Here is a 25,069-nt window from a genome sequence, read left to right on the forward strand (position 1 = left end):
CCCCCGTGTCCCCGTGAAGAAATATGGTTTCTTACAAATTCTGATTATCAGAATTCTGACCAGTCTTAACTCCCATCAAAGCATATGACATCTCATAATTTTACCATAATATGCTTGTTTGTTAGAAATCCTACCAATGTAAAGTCTGTATTTAAATGATTATTTATTAGTACTTAAAAGGATCATGACAAATCATGATAATAATGTTAGATTGACCACTTGCCACAGTATGCTTGTGTTGGTATAATAGTTTTGCGCGTATAAGCATACACATGTGTACGTGTGTATAATACAGTTTTGCGTGTCTAAGCCTTTAAGAGTTGCTCATTAGATGAAATAAACAAACTTATAAAACATTTCCAATTGAAATTTGAACTCTGTAAATTACTACTGGTCCTGTTGTTATAATCCTACACATGTATTTATTTAGTTTTCCAGGACTTGTGTGTGGTGAGTACAAGTTCTGGTCATGATTAGTTGCAGTTACTTTTAAAAATCATTTATAGCTTTTTATTTTAATGTGAAAGAAAAATACTTATGGCCGTTTCTTCCCATACATGTTTTCTTGATTACTTCCAAAACTGGCACTTGATATGTGTACTTCTGAATCGTCTTCATTCTATAAACCCTTTGTTTATTTTTCTTCTCTCCCCTCTTGTTTTCAACTTATTTGAGGCTGCTGGAGGTACCACGTCCCATCAAGTTAGTTTCTCCTACTTTAATGGATTTAACTCACTCCTTAACAACATGGAACTCATTAGAAAGATCTACAGCACTCTGGCTGGCAACAGGAAAGATGTAGAGGTGACTAAGGGTGAGTGAGAATAAATCTGAATCCTTGCCTGCAGGTACCTTGGTATATTATTGGGGTGAAGAAGGCAACCAGGAGTTTGTGATAGATTTTTCTATCCCACTGATGCATCTTAACCTTATGGTACATGTGTGTTCTCCGTCCTTTGATCAGACAAACAAAACAGTCTTCAGCACATTTTAAATAAACCCAAGACAGTCTTTGAATGAGGGAACCATGTAACTTTCTTAAATGTTTTCAAATCTTGCTAGAGCCTGAGCTAAATCAGCAGCTTCTGAAGCGGCCTTCAAAAGTACACAAGGAATTCCATAAACTTATACTGGGGACAGTGTCTGTTAATTTACAATCTCTGAACAAGGTAACAGCGTTTTAGTGAGTTTTTTTAAAAGAGAATTCCCTTAGGGATTCCACAGCTTCATTCATATCACGTCCTGGGACCTGTGCCCATGAAGTTTCGTTATCTCCTCCTCGTTTTCCCTGACCCGCAGTTTGAATAACATCCTGTGTCATTTATTCATAGCCTTCAGATGACACCAAGCTTTTAAAGTCAGTATCAGAGAAACTATTCTGCATACTTTTTCCAGATGAGTAAAAGAACTGCAAAAATTCTTACCCTATTTGGATTGACCTGAATTCTACGACTGATGATAATAAAGTTTGGTGATGTTCGCTCATTCCAGTGCCTTGAGTTAATGCTGCATTTAGTGGATATTCCTTCTTGAATCTTTCCCTTTTAACTCTTTTTCCATACAGAGGAGTTTGTTCTGGCAGCTCAGAAATTTGGTCAGGTTACACCCATGGAAGTTGACATCTTGTTTCAGTTAGCAGATTTATATGAGCCACGGGGGTAAGTTGGCCTCTTTTTTTTTTTTTTTTTAAATTAGCTTAATAAAAGAAGGTTAGGAGACCGGGGTAGGAGGAGGGCAGCAAACCTAGAGAAAAAGAAGCCAAATTAAAGATAACTCTGAAATATGGGAAACAAGAAACGGAAGATTTTAAAATTCCATAATATAAATTTTAATGAATTTGAATTTTGATGTTGTTTGTGTTTGCTTTTCCTTCTAGGCGGATGACCTTAGCTGACATTGAACGAATTGCTCCTCTAGAAGAGGGAACTCTGCCCTTCAACTTGGCTGAGGCCCAGAGGCAGGTGAGCACCAGGAGCACACTCGCTGCCCCGTTCTTTTCATAGGGTCCCCGACCCCTCTTTACTTGTAGTTGCCTTTACAGCCCTGGTCTCTGACTTACCATTTCTCTGTTTTGCACAGAAAAATCCAGCCCATTTCAAAAGGCTGTGAAGAGACATTACTTAGAGATGATCTGATTAACTGATAATTGGCACTGGGATTTTTCTTCGGAAGAGGGGGTGATTCCTTAAGGGCATTCGAAGCCTGGTCCCCCCATTGGAGGTGGAAGATCTTTCCTTCTTCCCTGAGTCTCCTGCTGGGAGATTCAGGGCCGGAGTTCCGCTGGGTGTCTGGGTCCCCAGCTGGCCCTGCCCCTCAGAGAGGCGTTCACCAGAGCGTCGCCTAACTTCCATGCCTTCCGTTTTCTGAATATCAAAATGAGATAATTTTGTTTAGTCTGGAGTCATAGTTTGCAGGCTTTTAGACCTATTTTCTTTGTGCAAGGATTCATAAGTTATGTGGAAACAATTTGAGGAATGCTAGATTTTATTTTATGGTTAACAGAAACTGATCTCTTGAAGTTGTGGGAGTCAGAAACCTACGATGTGGGGCCTCCTTACATTTAACTCTTGGTCTACTTTCTGTAGATCAGGATTAGGGAATAAAAGCCTTCAGAGCATGCGTTGTGCTTACGTGGTGTTTGTAAAATAAATCCACTCACAGACAAGCGTCACTTTAGAAAAATACCTCCTTTAAGGCAAAGCCATCCCTGAATCCTGTGAGACTTAACAGTTTTTGGCTCGGAGCTCTGGGTCTGTACAGAGACGCCAGTTTGACCACAATGGGTCGGTGCAGGCTACATTTTTAGGACTGGCAGGCCTCGAGCCAGGACACCCTCCTTTCAGCTCTTTCCCACCCGATCGCAGTGGCGAGTTTTGTGTGCAGCGTGTAACTCAGAGTGGTGGGTGTGTGCTCAGTAAATCCTAAACCAGGCACCTCTGGAAAACCAGCTGGCCGTCGTTAAAAGAGGAAGCCGATTCCCCGAGTGCAGAAGGGAGGACTGTGTAATCACGTGCAGAGCGGGCAGCAACTCCGCTCTGCAACACCCTTTGCTTCTGAAACCCTGCTTACCAGATGGTTATCTCTTGGTCTCCGTGCTGTTAGCTCTTGGAGAAATTTAGGGACTAGGAAAAAGCAGAGAAGTTTTTTTTTGTTTTCATTTATTTTTAGATTCCTCCTGTTCTCCAGCTGGCAGTGGTATCCCACAAACTTTCCTTCATGCCCTCTGCAGCTATTGAGAATTTATGATGGTGGGTGCTTGTTGGTCTTGGCCACGAAAGGGTTAGGCGAGATTGATGAAATTTACAGCAGGAAATGATTGGCTGCTGCTTAAAGGTTTAGAGCAATTCACAGTGGCCTTGCCTGGAATATTCTTTACTGTGTGAACCCCAGTGGGCCTGGCAACATCAACAGACTCAAGCAATGGAGGTCATCTACCTGGTAGGCTCAGTGCTAACATTTATCCTCACCAGAGGAGTGCAGAAGGAGGAATCTTTCTTGTCTCATTTTGTGAGCATGCTACATTTCTAGCTTCAGAAAAGTTAAAGTCTGGGATTTCATTTACTTTGTTTTTTTAGATGGATTAGTGTTAGTGGTAGGTTCCTCACCACACCCCAACTCATTATTTTCAAAATATTTTCACTCATTATTGTGATGCCAGAACCTTTGTAAGTACTGCATGTTTATATTTACATAAACAAAACAGTGCCTTTTTTAATGAATGCAGCTGTCAGAATGAAGTTACTGTTAATTTCCATCTGTACAAGGATAGAGTTGGAAGCACCCAGTGGAATCTTCAGAAGAAAGGTTTTACTTCCTTAGAGATGCGTATTTCTATGTAAAGCTATTTTCAGTTAAATGACTTTGAAGGAGATACCAAATTCTCATTGTATTAGAATTGTGTTTCATTGACAACAACTAAAATTCAGTGGGTTGATAGCTAGGGTTGGTAGTTATTTTCATTGTTCATCGATCTTAATTATTGTGGCTTTTGAAAAAACATTTCATTGACTGTATTTACTTATTCGAAGAGTATTTATTAAGCACTAACTACATGCCACCCTCATTTGACAATTCTATGTAACACAAGCTTACTGTTTTATTTATGTAGACAGAGAAATGAAATACTCTGAAATGTTCTGGCATCAAAAACACTGTAAGAATAATAGGTCAAAAGAACAGTAATATAACAACAACTGACTTGCCTGAAGTGTGAATTTATAAAAAAAAAAAATGGACAAAAACGAGAAAAAAGTATCACTCACCTGTGATACAGCCACTTAGTTGCAGCCACTGTAAACATTTTGAATACCTCTGGGTGATGGAATAGCCAAAATGTTAGTGTTATTTTTATATGCATATCCATGCTCAAAGGTAATTTTAATAAAAATAGCATATTCACACACAGTCTTTAACACTGTTTTTGAAGGATTATTATGAAATACTTCAGACATTTGAGAAGGTAAAGAGAATCATACCGTGAATACTTACCTACTCACCGTGTTCTTTCTTAGCTTGTTCTCACTTTTATGATACCTTATGAACACTTTTTCTCAACAGCAAATAATCTTTTACAAAATTATTTTATCAATTTTGTTTTCAGGCTGTAGCATTATTTATAACCAGTGCCCCATTGCTGGACATAGTTGTTCTCAGAGATTTTGCCCTTAAAACAGTACTGCTTTTTAACATTATTGTAAGCTTGATCCTTGTTTACATTACAGGACCCTTTTCTAGCCTAACTCTTTATATATAGAATTGCAGGGTCAAAGTTCATGTACATTTTAAGGATTTGGGTGTCTATTACCAAGTTTCCCTTCAGTGTGCACTTGATTAAATGGCAGGTTTGAGAAGTTTTGTTTTTATCATCTTTTGCTAGGCTGGGTATTGCCATTAAAAAACAAAGAAAAACCCTAAAACCTACCAATGTGAGAATTTGATGAAGAATGGTATCTCAGGGTTTTTAAATGTATGTCTCTTTGATTGCTAATGAGAATCAAACATTTGAAAATGGGTTCATAGCATTGGCGGGGGCACATAATGGCTTTCGTTATGTTCAAATTTGATTTTTTAAAAATTAGCAGCAGTAGTAACTTTTCATTAATAAGAACTTACAAAATCTAACCATACCTTCCTCTTTGGCATTTTAGTTGTATCATGGGTTCAGAACCCAGATGTAATTTTTTTTTTTTTTTGAATGCTGTGTGCTCATTTTTGTTCTGTCTTCCTTTCTGTCTCGTCACTCTCTAATTCCTGTGCCTGCAAAGAAGAAGGCCTCAGCGGATTCATCTCGACCGATTCTCCTGCAGATCGCAGAGTCGGCCTACAGGTTTGGTCTGGGTTCTGTTGCTGGAGGTTAGTCATGGCTGAGTGCAAATTTTTCATTGTTATTCTTCTTCTTCCTTTTTCCTCTGATTTTCCACCTTGAAGTATTGAAGGACAGAACCTCCTCTGACTTTTCCCCAAGCCAGTCGCCAGTCTGTATCCACGTGATGGGATAAGAGCAAAGGGAACTTTTTCCTCATACCTGCATGGGATCAGGGACTCAGAAGTGGCTTCTTCTCTTCTTTATCTGCAGATAGGCTTTCTGTAGACAGGTGACTAATGAGGTTAGACTGTAGCGATGTGCTTTTTTTAAACTGAAACTGTCTATGATATCCTTTTATCAGGAGACACTTGAATGAAAATATACAATTATTTATTTATTTAGTACAGTTTTAAAATCAATATATACAAAGTTTGTTTCCTCCTTTTATTATTGGTCTCTGACTTTAACCACCTTCCCCTTTCCTCTGATCTTAATTCATTCTGAAATACTGGTGTTATTTGATTTCAGCTGTGGGAGCCACTGCTGTATATCCTATCGATCTGGTGAAAACTCGAATGCAGAACCAACGATCAACTGGCTCCTTCGTGGGAGAACTCATGTATAAGAACAGCTTTGACTGTTTCAAGAAAGTACTACGCTATGAAGGCTTCTTTGGACTGTACAGAGGTTCGTGCCGTGGGCTAAATTCACATAAGGTGAAATGGTAGTCAGAGGTTTAGTTTTCCATGCGAATGCCTGAAATGTATCAGAGAGATTGCGTTAAAATGGAAATACAGCAGATTGTCTATTATCCATGCTAATGGGCGTAGGCTGGAGGCATCTGGGGCATGGCTAATCAAAACAGCTCATCACCTAAAAGCCATTTATATTGCTCTGCAGTATGTTTTATTTCTTAAAATAATTATTTTTATAAACATCTTCAGTGCATTTTCAAAAGGCTCACATTGTTTGTGTTCGTGAACTAACTCCACTCACCAGCTAACAGGGAAAGGCGTCTGGGGTGGGGGGTGGGGGGCAGGAGAAAGCCTACTTGGGACTAATGATTCCCCTTGAATATATCACAGAAACGTCTACCAAGCAGGTAGCCAAGAGTCCAGTGGAGCCCTCCTTCGCTGCCTCTTTCTGAGTTAAAGTTGCCCCTGTCCCTCCCTCTGCCTCTGTACCCGATGGAGCTGATTCACATACCACTCTAGCCAGGTAGTCCTTCTCCATCCAGCTGCTCCTTTAATCATCTAAGGCGTATTAAACAAGAAGAACAGTGGCCGAAAGTGTGTCATCACAAATAGAAAGGATCCCACAGACCCTGACTGCTTGACCACTGGCACTGGCCTACAGAGACGTGGCTTAACTTCCCAGCCTCCTCTGTGATTGCCTCCTACAAAGAGGAAGGAAATTAAGTGTACTGGCAGCAGCTAAAATCCAGTATTGCAAGGCAGTTCAAGCTGAGCCACTTCGCCATTTGGCAGCGGCAAAGCTGGCGGGGTCTTCCCTCCTTCCCCCACGAGTCCTTGCTCTAGAAGAAGAAAAGACTATTTAGGACTCTGCAGAGACAGACCTTGAAACTGGCAGCCGTGTAGGCCTCTTCTGCCATCTGCTGACTCCAATCCTCATGTTAAGCACCCAAGTTAAAAAACAAAACAAAACAAAAAAACAGACCCCTCTTGAAATCTCTCGCCTTAAAAACTAGAAGGTTTCAAACGCCAGAGAAGCTCCGTTTTGCAGGGTCTTTTGTGCAGGTAGATAACCTCCATCAAAGGCCTTTTGATCTTCGCTCTGTCCTCTTTCCCTCACCCTCTGCCTCTTCTTATAATTGAGAAGGTCTTTGACCCCAGGTGATTGATGATGACCCTTACAGGGTCACTGCCTTCCATTTGAAATACTTTTCCCTCCTGGTGACAACAAACCTTGCAAATGAAATGTCTCCCAAGTAGTACAAGGTTAATGTCACAGTCCCTGCTTTGCCGTGATTCAGGCAAAGGCCTTACCCGTTCATGCAGGTGGTTTTCTGCAGGGAGAGCTTTGAGCCTCGAGCCCAACAGACGTGAGTCTCGGCGTTGCTTCCCAAACTGCTTCTATGTGCTTCCTTGGTATTGCATTAAACGTCAAGGGTGCCTTTAGAATTGTGAGAAATGATTTTTGTCCTGCTGAATGTCTTTAATGTGCTTGTGTTGACCTGTTTTAATTTTGAGTCCCTTCTCTGCTCTTTGACCATACCTGGTGGTATGGCATGGTTAACCATACCTGGTCTTGATTCTTGGGCGCATCTGGATTTTCTTCCTTGACCTGTCCTTTTGACTCCATAGACAAAAAGTGTGAAGTGTACCTGAGCTCTGAGCTAATGTGGGCCATCCCATAAACCTCCTGCTGTTTCAGTTACATCGGTGAGACTGGAGGGACTGGTTTTAGCTCCTCAGGGAAGGGGAGTGAGCTGGCCTGTTAGACAGACATGGAGGCTCACTTTGAACACCAAAGAGGCAGCTCCTCACCCTCGTCCTGGTTTAGAAAGAGCCATTTATCTAACCTGCTTTGGGTGCCTGAACCCTAAGGGGTTCTCTGTCAGAGGATGATAAGTAGAGTGTGAATATAAGATTAGTCCTGGGAGTCACCTGTGTTCATTTCTCCCTTATTTCTCATCTTTTCTAGTAGACAGTTTTAGAACAAAACATGTACTGAAAAACTTTGTTTAGTTTCTGTTTTGTATTTGGATCTTGAGAGCAAAGAGATGGTTGTCAGTTTAAGTTTTTTAAAAAATGATGTATAATCGCTTTATAAATGACTTATTCCTCTTCTTGGTTGGGGACCAATTCTCTTTAGTGCCTTGTACATAATTATTAATTAATAATTGTATGTAACTGCATATTTGTAATCTTATCTTTGGGCAAGAGAGGGGTCAGATAAAAGTGAGAAACCATCATTACCAGTAAAAAATTATGATAGAAAAAAAAAAAAAAGACCTGAAGTATTTCTGAGAATCAGTATTCTAACCTTTGTGTACAAAGTCAAGATCTAGAACACCCTGTATGTGATTCTTTGTAAACTTCTTATTAAATGTAATTTTATTATTTAAAGTCTAAATATTCCAGGGGGAAGCAGTTAAATTTCAATTTTGAGACTTCAGAATTGGTGCCCTTCACACTTCACGTGGCAACATTTGAAAAGGGGGCAGTGTCTCTCTCATGTGTAAACATGTTTCGAAGTGTTGAGCTTATTTGTTCCTTTTATGGAATTTCGCTTAACATGTCACTTTGCTACATCAACACATATGTAATCGCTAATATTTCCTGAAAAGTATAATTTGGGGGGGGTTGCGTAACTAAGGTCTCTCCCCTATTTTAAAATTATCTTTATGTATATTTTGGAAAGGAAGCTGGCAATTGGCCCTGAAAGAAGGTGCTCGCAGCTTGTATCCTTATTTTAAGGTTAATAGAGTATCTCTTCCCGCTTTCTTTTTTCTTAGAACAAGAGTAGAGAACTCTAAAGAAAGCTGTTTTTGTATTTGGGAATGATTTCTCATTCCGGTGGAATGCCCAGAACGAAGGATATTTTTAAAGAACTCGAGCACACGTTGTCTTCCTCTGCCCTGCCTCTGGCAGTTGTCAGCATGCACACACAGCCCTGGAGGTTACCCTGTCATAGTCAAGGAGCACCTGTGAATCACTGCCACGTAGTCCAGAGGAGACTGATGGGACAGCCGTGGGGATTGTTAGTGACTGTCTTCAGTTGGTGTCGAGTCCTGGCAATTTCAGTACTGTGAGTTGGTGAGGTCTTATTCCCCAGGTCTGTGCTTAGCTCTCTGCTTCTTTGTCTCTCAGACCCTCTTGTCTGTGGGGGTAAGTTTGGTTGTTAGAAGAGATCCCCTTAGGCAGGAGGGTATAGCTCAGTGGTAAGAGTGCATGCTTAGCACGCACAGGGTCCTGGGTTCCATCCAGTACCTCCATTAAAAATAAATAAATAAACCTAATTATCCCCCAAATAAATAAATGTTAAAAGCCAAAAAAAAAGTATTAAAAAAAAAAAAAAGAGTCCCATAGAAATTCTCTGAGACTGACTCTGCAGCCCTTCTCTATAATATGAACTACTTTCCTTACAAGAAAATTTTTTAGTGATTTTTAAAAGTTAGATCCCTGGGCTGTCTGTCTGTATTACAGGAAATAACACCCGAGATAATCCAGATCTTCCCTGATGTCACTTGTAAAAGTCTTCCTCTGTTTCCTCCCCGGTCTCCAGATTGATTTAATGCACTCAGGTGTTTAAAATCCTTAATGAATTACCTGACAGGTCATTTGCTTTGAATGAACTACATGACCAAATGAGTCAGTTATTGGCCTGCTGTAGACTTGGCATATTAAAGAGAAACAATTGATTGGGTAATCATCCATAATTAAGTGCTCTTAACGGTCCAGGAATTACTAATTTCTGCCTTTAAATTTTGCTACACTCTTCTCCCTCAGATGCTTCAGGTAATGATGTGAGCACCCTCAGAAATTGGAAAATGTTTTGGGGGAAGAAGGACATGGGGAGAAAGATTCACGAGAAATTTCTGAAAACTGTATCTTAAAGGAAGGTTTTAGTTTTTATTTCTATGGGTGGGAAAAAAAGAAAATCTACCAGAAAGGGAAATTAGGTCATTATGAACTTAATTTGGAGTGCTACTTAATCTTTGAGGCAGTTGGCAAAAACAAAAAAAAACCCAAAAAAACCCACTTTAAAAAAATCAGGCTATTGACCCAGGCTTTCTAAGTTTTAAATGTGTCTATTTCAAGCTGTCGGTGTGATACAGAAGCAGTCATCTTCCATTCTGGAATGTTCTCAAGGTGACATCTAGAGGATATTGTGGTGATATCTCAGGAAGTTATTGATATGTTTGCACTCTAGAAGGAAGTTCTGTCAGCTGGCCAGTTTAAGCTGGGTGTCTTGGTGTGGTTAATGGTTCTATAGAAGGGAGCATCCACATGACGAGGATCCACAGTGAGATTCCTTCTTGAATAATTCTTGTGGATAAAAATAAGTGTAAACGTTTTATCACCAAAACAAAACAACTGGAGTTTCTACAGCTCTGTTTTGCATAACTGAAGAAGGCATGCATTTTGGAACAAACCACAGTGAATCCGTGAACTACTCTGAGTCATGGGTGTCCGTCCATACCCACCAAAGCTTCTAATGAGTGCAAAATAGACTGGTTTGAGTCTCTTTTTTGGCCAATTCTGAACATTCTCATTCAGGGTATTAAGTTGTGACTAGATTAAAACACAGATATTTGGTTCTAGGAAATCAAGCGAAAATGAACAAAATACTATGATAGTTCATGAGCTGGGTAACCAAATTTCCAGAAATTTACAGTGAACCCACAGCATTGAAAAGAGGAGACTAAGGTGACAAAAACTCAGAACTGAGGTGGGTGGGAGTATTGTCAGAGGCTTGGAAGGATCAGATGAGAACAGTGATGAGTTTCGAAAATTGGGAAAGATGGCAGTGAGTTATAGCCTGGAGAAGAGAAGAGTAATTAATGAACAATTTAGTTCCAGGCCTCAAGAAGGATAATTTATAACCAGCTACTACCCTTGCTGAGACTGAAACAAGGGAAATTAATTAAACCTCAGCAGCAAGGAAATTCAGGTAGAGAAAGAGAGAAGCAGGACCCCGAAAGTTGCTGTGTACAGGAGTGAAAAAGTGGAGGAGGAGAGGGCATGATCCTCTGTCCCAAAGATCTGCGTTTCTAGAAAATTCCCAAATAGAGGAGGAGTCAGCAGAACTGAATTTTTCCTAGACCATCATCAGTATCATTCCTTTATGCTTTAACGCTCAGTCTCCTGAAGGCAATCTGAGCCATAGCTAAGATTAGACATTTCCTGACAAAAGCATTTAACCCAGATAAACAAGCATTTAAATCTTGGTGCCAGCCTTCCCCTCCCCTCCTTTCCTATCCCCCATGTCCCAGTTCATACTGTACACTCACCTTGGGGTGGCACCCTGAGAGCCGGTGGAGAAGGGAATGTGAGAAGGGCCATGAAAAGGGATAGTGTACTTGGCGGGGGCGGGGGGTGCCTCATGCCTGGAGGCAGTGGGAGTCAAAAGCTGACAGACAAGTTGGAGGGGGTGGCAGGGAAGAAAGAATGCTTGAAGAAGTGAAGAGAGAAGGCCATGGAAATCAGAGCAGGAATAAAAGCTGTGAGGCAGGGCGCACGGAGTGCTGATAGCTCCAGAATAAAGGTTAATCTGATGCTGAAAGCAAGGAGGGCTCTCTGGGAAGATGGGGGCAAGTGCAGGGGCCTCCTTGGGGAGGTCAGGAGGCTAAGAATTTAACATCAGAGAGGTTGCCTCTGGGTTGAAACTAGATAACGCAAAAAAGTGCAGAACGTGGTTTAAGCTGCAGCAGTAGGGGTGTTTTATGCATTAATATCCCCAAACTCTACTGCCTATCTCTGCCCCGATGCCTTCTACCCCATCCTGTGTGCTCAGCTATCTTTCTCAGGATTGGACTGGCCACTCTTGAACTTGTTTCTGTCTGGCATGAGCCTTAGTTACGGGGTTTCTTCCTTGTGGTCGCTCATCCTCTGTGCTCCTCCTTGTCTCGTCCAGCGTGGTCTTTTGGAACACCTGCCACGTTATGGTTATAGTTGTCTGTGGACCATCAGCTTGGCTCTTGACTTTCTCTGAGCCTTGTTCCCCACTTGTTCCTGACTCCCACTTGTTCATAACCTGCAGCCTGGCTCTGCCGTTGAGTGCCTTCTCCCAGGAGAATCTCATGTTCAGGACCAGGGGAGGCAGACCTGGATGCCCACCACATAGCCACCCTCCTCTCACTGTGTGAAAGGGCCCATCCGTGCAGTGTGCTAGCCCAGCGTGAGCCAGGAGCCAGAGAAAAGTTTCAGAAAGGGAAAAATTCTTTCGTAGGTCAGAGAAGGAAATTGGAGCAATAAATCCACTAAAGTGAACAGGGAAAAGCTAAGCATTCTGGGGCAGAGAGCCCTGCTTTTGGAGGCGAGGTGGACCCAGATTCAACTCAGCGCCACTGCACAGGCACCAGGTAGTGAGGGACTTAGAGCTGCTTAGCCTCTGTGGAGCCCAGTTTCCATAAAGGAAGAGGAGGAGGAGAGTGATGATGATGAAGATAAAGAACAAACGAGAACCACTTCTGTAGTCCTTCTGGGTGCTTGGTGCTGTTTGGAGGTCTTTGTGTATAGTAACTTACTGCATCTTCAAAACTGCCCCGTGAATACACCAGAAATTGATACAACATTGTAAACTGACCGTCCTTCAATTTAAAAAAAAAAACCGCCCCATGAAGATGGTATTGTGTTTATATTTTACAGATGTGGAAACTAAAGTACAGAGAGGTTCGGTGACTTGCCCACAGTCACACAGCTACTGAATAACAGAGTCAGAATTCAGACCCAGCCTGGCTCTAGACTGCATGTTCTTAATCGCCTGGCTCTTGCACCACTCAGTAGAAATGACATGATACAAAGTTGCTTATCAGAGGTTGAGAACTGTTTAAGTTCGTAACTAAAACGTTTCTTTTTTAGCTTGAAAACGTAGCTGAAGATGTGTTGTTATGTCTGTGCTGCTTCTTTATCTTTGCCTAAAGTAAGTGAGGCCGCTAAGCATTCTCAGACTTGTGCGAGTGTGCCCTCGCTGCTCGGCAACAGCTCTTCTAAGGGTGGGCAGAATGCCACGGGAACAGCCTAACATACTTAAAACCTAATTCCTGTATTCCTGTATTCACCTAATTCTGGACTATGAGCATTATTCTGTCTGAGGTGCCTCTTATAAGTAAGCAAGTGGAGAATCAACGATATGCCTTGAACAAATAGGAAGAAACGTAACATTTTTTGGAATGCATAATATAGGTTATGAATGGTGTCTGGCTCTTTGTATACATTTACTCATGTCATTATCATAGTGAACCACTGAGTCATAATTAGCATCCTTGGTTTACTAATGAGGAACTTAGAGTTCAAAGAGTAACGTCCCCAGGATCAGTCAGCACAAAAGTGGTGCCGACCTAGGATGGCAGCCCAGCTCTGTCTACCTCCCAGGCTCGTGCTCCAAGCCATTCATATTGCTGCCAAGCCACTGGAAACAAATAGCTTTAATTAAGCCAGCATTATTAATGAGTTTCCTTCATAGTCCCTTCTGACTCAGAGATTCCAGAATCATATTTCTAACAAGTTTTTAAATAAAGAGTAGCTTAGTGGGCCTCTGATCAGCACACTGCTGTCAGGACCTCTTGGGGTACTATGTGAGGCCTCGGGTGCAGATTCCTGTTGCGGGCGCAGTCCCCACACCTCCAGCCCAGCTCTTTCTCCCTGGGTTGCACAAGGGACGGGAATCAGAGGGGATGGTGTGATTTATATCTCAACTCCATGAAATCTGAAGACAAAATGCTATATTAATATTGTACTCTGTAAATCTTTTCTCGCATTAGCAGCCTTCTGGTAAAGTTTGCCAAGGAAGCATTGCCATATGTGCTGATGGAGCTGAACTAAAATGAGAAGATTAGAAAACTAACCACACTAATAAATTTCATTTGAGGCAGTTGGAAAACAGACTGCTGTTTTGACAAGTTAGAAACAACACACACATCCATTCTGTTTCTAATGGTTGAAATGAATTTCCAGAATCCAACAGAAACATCTTACATTAGAAGCCTAATTTTTCTGCTGAGTTAACCAGATGTCAAACATAGATGTGCTTTAAACTTCAGGGTGATCGCCTTGAAGTACCTTAACCAGACTGGCTGTTTTAGGCATCACTGAGCCCTGTTACCCCTTCTCCCTCTGCAGTCTGGAAAGCAGGAGGTTTACTGAAATTCTTACCTCTGTGACTGTCATTGTCCTGCAGATCAGGACCCCTGCCAAAGGGCATTTACCCAGGACTGATCCTGTCGGGGCTCTGCTGTTGTACTCCACAGCCATCTCCCTCTGCTGCCTGGTTAGCTGGGGTCGTCATCACCACAAGAATGATCCTTACCCAGCAGCTCCCTGAGCACCAGCATCTTGCCTGGGTCTTAGTGATAGATTTGTAGTTCGGTTTTATTCTCACTGGGTTGAAGTTACTCATTTAATGTAGTAAAACTCTGGGCCTTAGATTACATTACTTTAACCTCCTAATGACTCTCCCTGACCTGGGTCTCTGCCCTTACCATCTGTCCTTCACCTGCCTCCAGAACTTTTTACTTGAACTTTTCTTGAACTTTTCTCTCTAAAAGCCACCCTGTGTGTCTACAGAATTTTTCCCAAGCCCTCAGTGCGGCCTGGGGGAGAAGCAGCACAGTGCACCAGGTGGGGGTGCCTCTCAGAGCCATACTGCCTGAGTTGAACCCCACTGCCCCACCTAACAGCAGAGCGACCTTGCGCAGGCTCTTAGAAGTTGGCCTCAGTTTCTTCATCTGTCGTTGGGGATAAAGTAACGTGCGCCAAGTCTATTGACTGGCCTAGATTAAATGTGTTCATTCACACAGAGCAGTGCCTGCCGTGCAGCGCGTGCCCCCAGGTACTGGCTGCCAAGTCGTTATCACCACCGAGGTCTGTGATCTAACCGCAGCCTCCGGTGATCTCGCCTCAACCCTGAACCCGCCGTGAACTTGAGATTTGGGTGCCTTTTCACATTTTACTCCCTCTGTCTGGGCCACTCTTGCCCTCTTTTCTACTCATGTCTCTCTCTCTCCATTGAACCTCCGCTTATCCTTAAAGGTTCAAGTCAAGTATCTTCTTTGATGCTTGTCGCCGTCCTGCAGGCAGAGTAACTGGTTCTCTCCACTGTGTTTCCGTGGTGCTTTGACGGCCCGGGGCTGCGATACTCGGGCTCTTGGTTTTTAGGTGGGGTGTCACCTTTCTGGCACACAGACACACCGAGGGCTCCTCCTTCTTCTAAACTGAGAGTGTCTCCAGGGGACGGTACAGATCTTACTGTGTTCATTCCCAGTTGCTTCCAGTACCAGGCACAGAAAGCATTTGGTAAATGTTTGCTGAACAAATAAATATTTGCTGCCCTATATTTAGTCTTAAATACAGGGTTTTCTCTATTGTTTTGTTTTGGTTTTTGCTATTCACAGTGCATTACTAAATTTATAGTGAGAAAGACAAATCTTGAGAGCTTAAAAGGCTGGCTGAAGTGATTGTATCTAACGTTATAGTCATTTGGCTCTGTGGGCTGTTTTTTTATTAGTCATTTAAAAGACTGTCATGGGGTAGTTAAAGAGACAAGAGATCATCATTTAAATCACAGTGCTATCAACTCATCCATGCTTTTGGCCTACAATTTAATGATGAGAAAAATACATCTAGCAAGTAAATATTTAACTAAATATTTTGGTTCTTGACCTGAATGCAGGGAGTAGAATGGGAATTATAAATGTTAAGATGTAGTTTAAATAGCTTATCTCTGAGTTTTACTAGTAGAAATTAATGTGCTTTTGTAAGTGATAATAGAGCCTTTCTCCTCATATTATAGATATTATCTCATATGGTATAAGTAAAAGGTTAATAAGTGAGTATAGTTTAGGAGGAGGGAATTCTTACTTTGAATAAGAGCACTTGCTTTGCCCAGATGGTGCCACATTCACATTTTCTGTGCTGCTTCGGCTCATTTAGATTAAAAAGAGCATAGCCCTGCTCTAGCTAGGGAAAGCATCCGGCAACTTTTTGGTAAGAGTCCCCGTGAGAGAGAAGGAAAGCTGAGACTTCACAGGGATCCCAGGGCAGGAGTTTTCATGGGATCTGGCCTCAGTGGGACTTCAGACGGTCAAGGCTGCACCCCTGTATGCCTTTCGTGGGCTGTATGGTCCCTCTCCTTGGTGTCTCCATTCTGTTCACTACACATTTTCTCCTCTCTGCCAGTCTTACTCACGGTTTCTGCTTCCTTGTGGCGTTAGCACAGACGTGGCTTCAGCCGGCCACTTTGCCCACCCGACACGGCGTCTTCTTAGTTTGTGCCTTTGTGCTTACTGGCTCCTCACTCCCGAGCACTCTGTCGCTCTTCTGGGAAAAGGGTCCTGACTAGCTTGCTCCACTTTTGGTGCCAGCTCACGGGGCCCAGGTTGCTGAACTCACTGGCTGAACATCTTCTAGGTGTCTTCCTCTTGTCCTGTGGCCCTGGGGAAAGGCAGGATCAAAATAAGGCTGCCTAGAGAAGATGTTGCAAACTCAAAGGTTTATAGGATCCAGGCAGGTTGTGTAAGTGAACAAAGGAGGCTGGATGTGAGAGGCAGATACACGTGTGCATATTAGGCACAGGACAAAGTTGAATGTCATCTAAAAACATAGACTTTTAAGTAAGAGGGCAGAGGTTTGAATTCCAGTCTTACTACTTATCAAATGGATAATTTAGAACAAGTTACTTCATCTCTGTATGCCTCAGTTTCCACTCTGCAGTGTGGTTGTAAGGATTCAATGAGTTAGTAAAGTGCTTAAAATGATACTTGACATGTAATAAAATATTAGCTGTTTTTTTTAGAAAATTTTCATTAGCATCAGCATTTTTATCATTTAGTTTTATAAAGAAATGAGCTTTCTCTGGTTTTCCCTGAAACGTGAAGCTGTCTTGGTCTGTTTAGTTTCCCACTTTTGTAGAGCCACTGTTGTGAGAATACCAACAGAGCAAGAAAAATGACGAATGGTAACTGGCTGGTCCTCATTGCCATGCGCATTAGGGTGTGGTGGGGTCCTTGGTGAACTGATGCTTGGGTCCTGTCTAAAGGGCAGAGCCTCACCCAACTGGAGGTAGACTGCTGGGATGTCAGAAGGAAGCCTGGGCTGTCGGATCAGTCAGTCAGTTGATCTGTTGATCCCATCAGTCCATCTGTCTGTCTTTATATAGTAAGCTCAACTTGTGTTTGAAACCTTGTGCTACTCAATAAAACATGTCTACAGGCTGGATGCACACAGCCCTCGAGCTAGTGACTTTTGGCCACAGGCTGCTCCTATAGAAGGACTGTGTGGGCAGGGTCAATCTCTCAGATGAGGCTGCAAGTGGACCTTTCTGTATCGCGAATTAGAAAAGTGTGCTTGCTGACGAAGGGTAACACCGTGAGTCCTTCCCACGGACAGCAGCATGGCAGGGGAACAATATATTCTGATCCTTGGTGTTAGCTTGCTGAGTGTTTCTAAGGGAAGGCATTTGCCTTTGATTTTATTTTCTTAAAACAGGTGAAAAAAAAATTATTTTTCCAGTTCCGATATGTAGGTCCACTATTGTAACCTCCTTTCCTGGAAGTGGCCCTTTCCTGTCTGAGGCCACACCCCCTCCCTGTGCTGTCTCCAACCCCACCACTCCTAATGCGTCCACAGCAGAGTTTTTCCCTCCCCACCCCCAACCTGTAGTCTCCATGGTCATCGTCTTCATCTCTGCCCAGAAGTTTGTGCTGAAAACTGAGCCATAACAGTCAGACCCAGTTTCCTTTCTCTCACAGTCTCCTCTGCGCGTGTGCGTGCGTGCACACAGGCACACCACACAACCTCCCCGGCCAACCATCGATATATCTTCTTTTCCACACAGCAGCCAGAGTAGTCTTTTGAAAATATGAATTAGCCCGTCAGTCTCCTCCTGATCGAAACCCTCTAATTACTGCTCACCTGACTTAGAATTTCTCCAGGTCTGGGGCGTGGCCATAGCAGCTGCTCCTCACCCCCCGCCCCCATGCCTCTCCCTGTGCCTGATTCATGCGAGGTGGCGCCCTGATGTTCCCTCTCATCCTTGAGCACGCTACGCATGTTCCCACTCAGCTTTCTTTGCCCAGTCTATCCCCTTCCAGGAATGCATGTTTCCCCAGTTGTCACTTTTTCGGGAAAGCCTCTCCCCTCCTTCCGTCTGAGACCCGTCAGAGCTAGAACCTTGTTTGTCTTGTGCTGGTCACCGAGTCACAGTTAAGTGTATGAATGGCTGAACTGTGGGCAGCTGAGGCGGGGAGAGACGAGATGTGAGACGTCCTGGGAAAAAAGTATAGATGTGCTATATCCACTTATTTAAGAGTCAGGAGGGAAAAGAGCAAATTGGTGGAATAATGAGATTTCCTGTATCACTGGTACTGTTGATTTACCCAACGTGCAAACGATCCAGAATGTGAGAGGGAATTTACTTAGGCCTGATGTGGCTCTTAGACGTTAGCACCTAAGCATTCCAGTCCGAGTATTCTCATTAAAGGTAAGAGCAGAAAATTGCAGCAAAGTTTGCCCCAGTTTTTATATGGTGATCCCCTCTTTGGAGCTGTTGGTGTGTTTAGTTAATGCTAATTTATTTAATATGCTTCTACTCTTTGTTGTTTTTTAGGTCTGTTGCCGCAGTTATTGGGAGTCGCCCCAGAGAAGGCCATAAAACTCACAGTAAGTCTTTTGAGTTGATGCTTCTGATGAAGGAGTTTGCACATACTCGGGAGTCTAGTGGAGATTCTTGTGGCAAACAGCAGGTCTGTGTTCCATCAGAGGTGCTAACTAACTTGAACACGGGGCACTCACCACACACAGCTTTTTTTTATTCTCCATGTACCACTGAACATCCGAAAATGTGATAATAGAGTTGAACAAGGTTTTTGGCGGCTGCCACCGCCATTGTCCTCACCATTGTGGTAAGAGTGGCAGCAGCAGCAGCAGCAGCTAAACTTCCTTCCATACCTACCGTATCGGGTGGTCCCAGGTGTTGTCTATTTCTGCTTGAATCTCAAGCAAAGTGTGGCCCACAGTTTACAGATACAGAAAGTGAGGCCCACAGGGACGAAGGGTTTACCTGTGTTCACACGATTCACGAGTGGAGACGCTAGAATTCAAAACCAGATTTTTCTGGCTCCAAAGCACGTACTTGTTCCAGTACACGTGCTGTTTATGGGGTGTACTGTGCACATTCGCCAGAGCGGCATGTTGAGGGGGCTGGGTTCTAGCTGAAGTGGGTCCTCCATCAGCCTGGCTCCTGTCTGGCAGGTGGTAGGTATTCAGTATACATTTGTGGAATAGATAAGTACTGTGTTTCATCACTAAGGTCATAAAGTCCCAGAAAGTTAAACTCTACTTTTGGATTGGACTGTGTAGCACTGGTGCCTGAAATTCTTCTTTTACCGTCTTATGTGACCTCGGGACAGCTAATCTTCTCTGGCTTATATCTTCCAAAAACATAGGATTGGTTTTTAAAATTGCTTGTGGTACATACCATTTTGGGAACATTATACTTAATTCATTAATTAATGCTCGTGATGTTCTTTAAGAATCCTTGAGAAATATTTTAGGTCCTGAATTTCTCCTCAGCCACATTTGTCTTGGTGATGATGCTATCTTAGATTAAAGCTTGTTAGAAGAGTTGAAAGTGATTTTTAATCAAATCCTATAAAACAGTTTTTAAGTTATAAAATGTTTTTATTTTGTCTCTTTTGTTAATGTCTCTCTTTTATGCTGTTGTAACTTTAGGAATTTTAGGCTCATAGGCCCTCTCAATTTTTTTCTCCCTGAAGCGTCAGGAATATATATCTATATGTTTTATCTTTAAAAACTACAAATATGCTATTAAAAGCAAACTCTTAAGATCCTTAATTTGGTTTATGGCTACTCCAATGCACTGATAGGAAAAAAATAACATATTTACAGTTGTATATTTATGTGTGTTTAGTGGCTTCCTTCATATTTTTCATCAGCTTCTATAAATGTTTTTCTCCAAGGTGAATGATTTTGTGAGGGATAAATTTATGCGCAAAGACGGCTCAGTCCCACTTGCCGCGGAGATTCTTGCTGGAGGCTGTGTAAGTACCTTTTTGGACCTCTCTGTTGAAAAGACTTGTTTCACATGCGTATCACAACTGTGCTAAACAGGTGCAGACTAAGGCTTCTGTTCAACCACAGATCCCGGACAAAGGCAGAGTCTGCTAGGGCTCCTCGGCTTTTCCTAGACAGGCGAACCACTCCTGAGGTGGAAGGGTAAACTTGGTCTCTGATCCTACTGCCTGTTAAGTCATGCCTGCTAAGTCCGCCCTTGCTTGCGGTGGGTTCTGCAGTGCACGTCATCGGTGGCAGAAGCGTTTGGCCTTTGAATGATATTCACTAACCTTTTCTAGAGTTAACTTTTAGTACATTCTTTCCTCGTGGCACCCTCTGCTGGGTCAGGTGCTAAAATCTGTAGTTTGAAATCAGCAGCCATAGCTTTCTGCTTTGCTTTGCCTCACAAATGCCAGCAGCTCGTCCAGTTCCCAGTGCTTCTGGGCGAAGGATGAGGGGGCTGGCTACCTGGCCGGTCACGCTCTGCATTGTCAGAAACGCTTGGAATGAGTATGTCTTTATATGGATGAACAACCTGCATCTTGTTTTTAAGTTCAGCAGAACATCATGTCTTGTTTTATTTCATGTACAGGTTTTTCGTGTGACTGTAAATACCTTAAGTAAATTAAACTCTTATACAAAGACTGGTGCTATTTAAAGATAAGATTGGTTAAATAAACGGTCTTTGATCACTAGGGCAATAAATATTGGTGTATTTTCCATCTAAACCTGTGTTTGTTTTACACGAAAGATGAGGTCACTTTTTTTTTTTAATTCGCTAGTTCTGTGCAGGAAATGATATTCATAAAATAATCTTTTCTTGAAAATCAGTGTTTAGAAGTTGGTACAACACCTGAGAATACTGAAGCTTTGTGTGGGAAGAGCTTATTGTCCTCACATTGAATGGGGCTTCCCTGTATGTAGCAGGAGCCACAAAGTCCTAGCTTCTGGTAGTTCTTAAGAGACGGACAGAATTTGGCTACGGCCTGACTTTCTGTTTGATCACTGACCTGGCAGAGACAGCCAGGTAAGATCCCCTTGTCCTGTAACTTTAGGAGCATTCAGGATGAAAAAAGGGAACCTTTAATGTCCTTAGTAAAAAGGGCACACAATAATAATCAAAAAGAATATTAGGAGTTATAGAAATGGCTCTTGCCGGTAGGTACCCTTCCTTTAAAACAGCTATAGTTCCCAGTTGAGTGACTGGATTCTCTGTCATAGGCATGACTGTGGGCTGTGTCTGGTCCGTCCTTCAGGTGGTTACAGGGGGCCCTGGCGAGCAGGGCATTTCAGTAGGTCAGATGGGTTTGTGTTTGTGTTTTTTTTTTTTTTAAGTCACGTTTTAAACTTGCTGAAAAGACATGATTATATGTCTCTGCAAGAATTTAAAATGGAAAATTAACAATGTGCTACCACTCAAGATTTTGGCAATAATCTTGAGGTTTATTTTCTTTTTCATGAAAGCAATTTTGCCCGCACACGGGCCTGGGTGCCAAGGAGATTGGTCGTGGCACGTATCGTCTGCCGTAGGTGGTCTTGTTTTCCCGTATGTGGTCGCCCATTTCAAACACAAAGCGCAGACTGGCATCAGGCGTGGTGCCTGGTTATTGTAAAGTGGTGCAGCCCTTCTTCAAACCTGATCTAAACACAGGCTTAAAATTGGAGCCACTGGGGCTTTACAGCTACTTAAAATATCTGTGCAATGAGGTTTGCTATCCTTCATCTCAAAGGTGGGGAGACAGTGGTCCTCAGTGTTTCAAGTCTCGTGTTTTGACTCCCCGGGCCCTCCCACCCCCGTCATAGCTTTAAGAAGTAAGAGTTTATTTTTCAGGTAAGCAATCCTGTAGGTGGCAAACAGTCCAGGCCCTTCAGATTTCTGAGGAGCGAGATGGCTGGTTCCATTTTCAGTGTGTGTTTTGAAAGCAGCGGTAGCATCTCTTCTTTGCAGGCTCTCATAGCGTTGTCCCCGTCACTGGAGCCTGTCACATGCCCCCTTAGACAGTCCTTGTGGGGCCACGGCCTCGCTGTCCAAATGTGGCCACAGAGGGTTTTGAAGGTGGCGTCACATGGTCGGTTCCCCTTCTTAGTTCACCCAAGCACTGCCTGGCCTTGCCTTTTTTTTTTTTAATATTTCTTTTTATTTATTACTGTATTTTTTTTTTTTTTTTTTGGTGAGGGGTTGGGGGAGGTAATTAGGTTTGTTTATTTTTAGAAGAGGTACTGGGGATTGAACCCAGGACCTCGTGCATGCTAAGCATGTGCTCTACACTTGAGCTATACTCTCCCCCACCCCTCGCCTTGCCTTTTAAGTCCCAGGGAGCTCACCTTGCTTCATTATTACTCAGAGTTAGTACACATGACTGACTTTTGCACTTTTAGCCAAAATTGCTCATTTCTTTGAAGGTGGCTTTTTTGGTTTATTTGTTTTATAATCTGTTTTCTGCAAAAACAATGAAAAGATGTAAGGCAGTCTTTGTCCCCACACCTTTGTAGTGCTTAGTTAAACTAATGGTCTGTTTTTGTTATTTTTTTTTTTTTTTTAGAAAAACAACAAAAATGATAGTAAATTTGAAGGAAAATGCTGGAAGAAAAAGAATGAATTTAATTTCATTCATTTATTTTTAATATAATAAAATCTGTAACAGTACATTGAAAAATACTCTTCTGTTTCATTGATGTATGTGAACAGATGAAAATAACTTGAAACTTGCTTTTGCACTAGTATAGAGCACTGTTAAAAGTTTGACTTCAGCTTTCTGAGCATTTTTGTAGATCCACACTTAACAGTACTGATGTATTCAGCACAGTTCAAGGCTAAATTAGATGTCAAGTTTGGGCGTCTAAGTCTGAAGGGTTCCTTGTGGTTTGTGTTTTCTGCATAAGCTGGTTTTCTACTTCCTAAATTAGACTAGAAGTTGTAGGAGTTTTCACAGAGCCCCTGGAGCCTCAGATGTCCTTGCACAAGATGCACGTATACCTTTTGGATTTTCCATCCTTTCTTTCCTTTCGTGGGTCAGGAGCTCAGCCCTTCAGTGATACGTGACTCGGGGTGGTCACTGTCCATGACAGTGGAGGTGCTCAGTACATGGGACAGAGGAGAGAGGACATGTCACCACTACCCATTTCCAGTTAGGTGCCCAGTGACTTTAAAACCTGACAGTGTCCAAGTACGTTGTTGTTATTGCTGTGTTGCTGCTGCTTAAGAAAAAACAACCTGTAATGCCATGTGGTCTATACGTTACAGTCGTTAATTAAACAAAGTAGGTGTGGATAGACTGTGTTCTGTGCGTCTGGTGGAATAGAGGGTGGAAATCCTGATCTTGAGGGATCTTGAGTTTTTGATCCTTTGATTTTGGGGTTGTGGGGTCAGGAAATACAAATGGTGCCATCAGTAGTTTCAGGGAAGATACAAATATGGTGATTAGTTTATTTAGCATGAAAATCTATGTTGAAATGAAAACAAATGAAATAATATTCACTGGAAAAAATGTCAGAGTATAAACCTCTGTCTTGTAAAGCTCATCTTTAGTAAAAAGTTATTTATATACCAATAAAAATTAATAGTATTCTGTAATAATTTTTGGAAAGACAAGCGATCGTGCTTTTTGATCAGTAGTCTCTTGATAATGGGTCCACAGTATTTTTCTGTCGAGACACATACATGCACATTTATGTGTGTGTGTATATGTGTAAATATATCTAATGCTTACGGGAGTTTATATTCATTTTAAATGGGTAAAGTAGTTGATGTGCCCACATCACTGGTTCTGGAAGGGATGTGAAAATATCACCATTGGGAAAAACATGGCATGGAGAGCAGCTGCCCTCCTCTGCAAGTAAGTATGACTCTAATGTTGTGACCTCTATTCCCATTATTTAGTGACGCCACATACATGATACGTTTATGCCTGATTGTACAGCTGTGTATCAGATAACATTTTTAAGGCACATTTTTATAACTCATCTTTTTTTCATCATGTTTAATTGCAGTCATTTTTTGTGACTTTGACAAAGACCCAGATGACCGAGTGTCTACCACTTACCTTGAGATGTGAAACTTGACAAATTCAGCTGGAGGCCCTCGTGTACTTGTCCCAGTAGCTCTTTCCTCCCTCATCTCCCAAAAGATAAACCTCTCCTAAAATTGATATTTTTCATTCTCATGCTTACACTTTTTGTTACATCTGAGTAAATCCCTAAGCAAGATAAATGTTTGCTTTTAGATGCTTCATTCTGATCCAGTGCTGCAGAAATAGAGAACTGATGCCTTCACATTTTTTCTTACTAGTGTAACTCACGTGCTTTGCTTGTTTGAAAAAAAAAGTAGTCAATGGGAATATTATTGTCACATGCTATAATGTGTGGCAGGCATACAATGAATATGTCTTCTAGATGTGTGGATTAATAGGGTATTATATAAATGTAGTAGAGATGGTATATTTATTTAACCAAGTTTTAGGCAACTCGGGGTTTCTTCCGTAAAGTCATTTCTTCAGTCCTACCATTTAAACTCATGTCGAATACTGAGTAAACCTAAAATTGTAACCTCCACACTGCCAACACACAGGCTCCCTGCCTGCCTTACTGTGCTCCCCACCCCTCCCTGCTTGCTGACTGGAATGACTTCGGTGCTTCTCTGTCACTGAGGATGAGAGGTGTTCTGGTTCTCTACTGTAAAACAAGTCATCCTAAACCTTACTGGCTTCAAACAGCAATTTTTTATTATTATTCTCTCTCACAGTTCTGTGGGCTGAGTAGGTTCAGGTGGGCACACTCTCTTGTGATCTCCATGTGGTTACAGGGAGACAGCGGCTGGGGTGGGAGTCATCTGAAGGCCCCACTGGGATGGATGTCCAGGATGGCCTACACTTGAGGCTGGCAGTGATGCTCGCTGTTGCCTGGGAGCAGTTGGGGCTGTTGTCCAGAGCCGGTTTCTCTGTGTACCTTGAGTTTTTCAAACCTTGGCAGCTTGATTCCAAGAGAAAGCATCCCAAAAGGAGACATTCTA

General features: G+C 42.3%; 1 protein-coding gene across 4 annotated transcripts in view; it reads left to right on the forward strand.

Moving 5' to 3' along the window:
• The window catches only part of SLC25A13 (solute carrier family 25 member 13), a 179,888-nt gene that overhangs the window by 106,632 nt on the left and 48,187 nt on the right, over positions 1-25,069 (forward strand). For 3 of the 4 annotated variants that reach the window (XM_031454931.2, XM_064487552.1, XM_064487551.1), the window contains exons 7-13: positions 676-814; positions 1,565-1,658; positions 1,877-1,961; positions 5,265-5,352; positions 5,834-5,992; positions 18,596-18,648; positions 19,968-20,048. In XM_031454931.2, coding sequence (XP_031310791.2) covers positions 676-814; positions 1,565-1,658; positions 1,877-1,961; positions 5,265-5,352; positions 5,834-5,992; positions 18,596-18,648; positions 19,968-20,048 — 699 coding nt within the window. The remainder of the gene's footprint in view (positions 1-675; positions 815-1,564; positions 1,659-1,876; positions 1,962-5,264; positions 5,353-5,833; positions 5,993-18,595; positions 18,649-19,967; positions 20,049-25,069) is intronic. The other variant, XM_031454932.2, reaches the window with a different exon arrangement.

The sequence above is a fragment of the Camelus dromedarius genome, chromosome 7 (genome assembly GCF_036321535.1).
Source record: "Camelus dromedarius isolate mCamDro1 chromosome 7, mCamDro1.pat, whole genome shotgun sequence".
NCBI lineage: Eukaryota > Metazoa > Chordata > Mammalia > Artiodactyla > Camelidae > Camelus > Camelus dromedarius.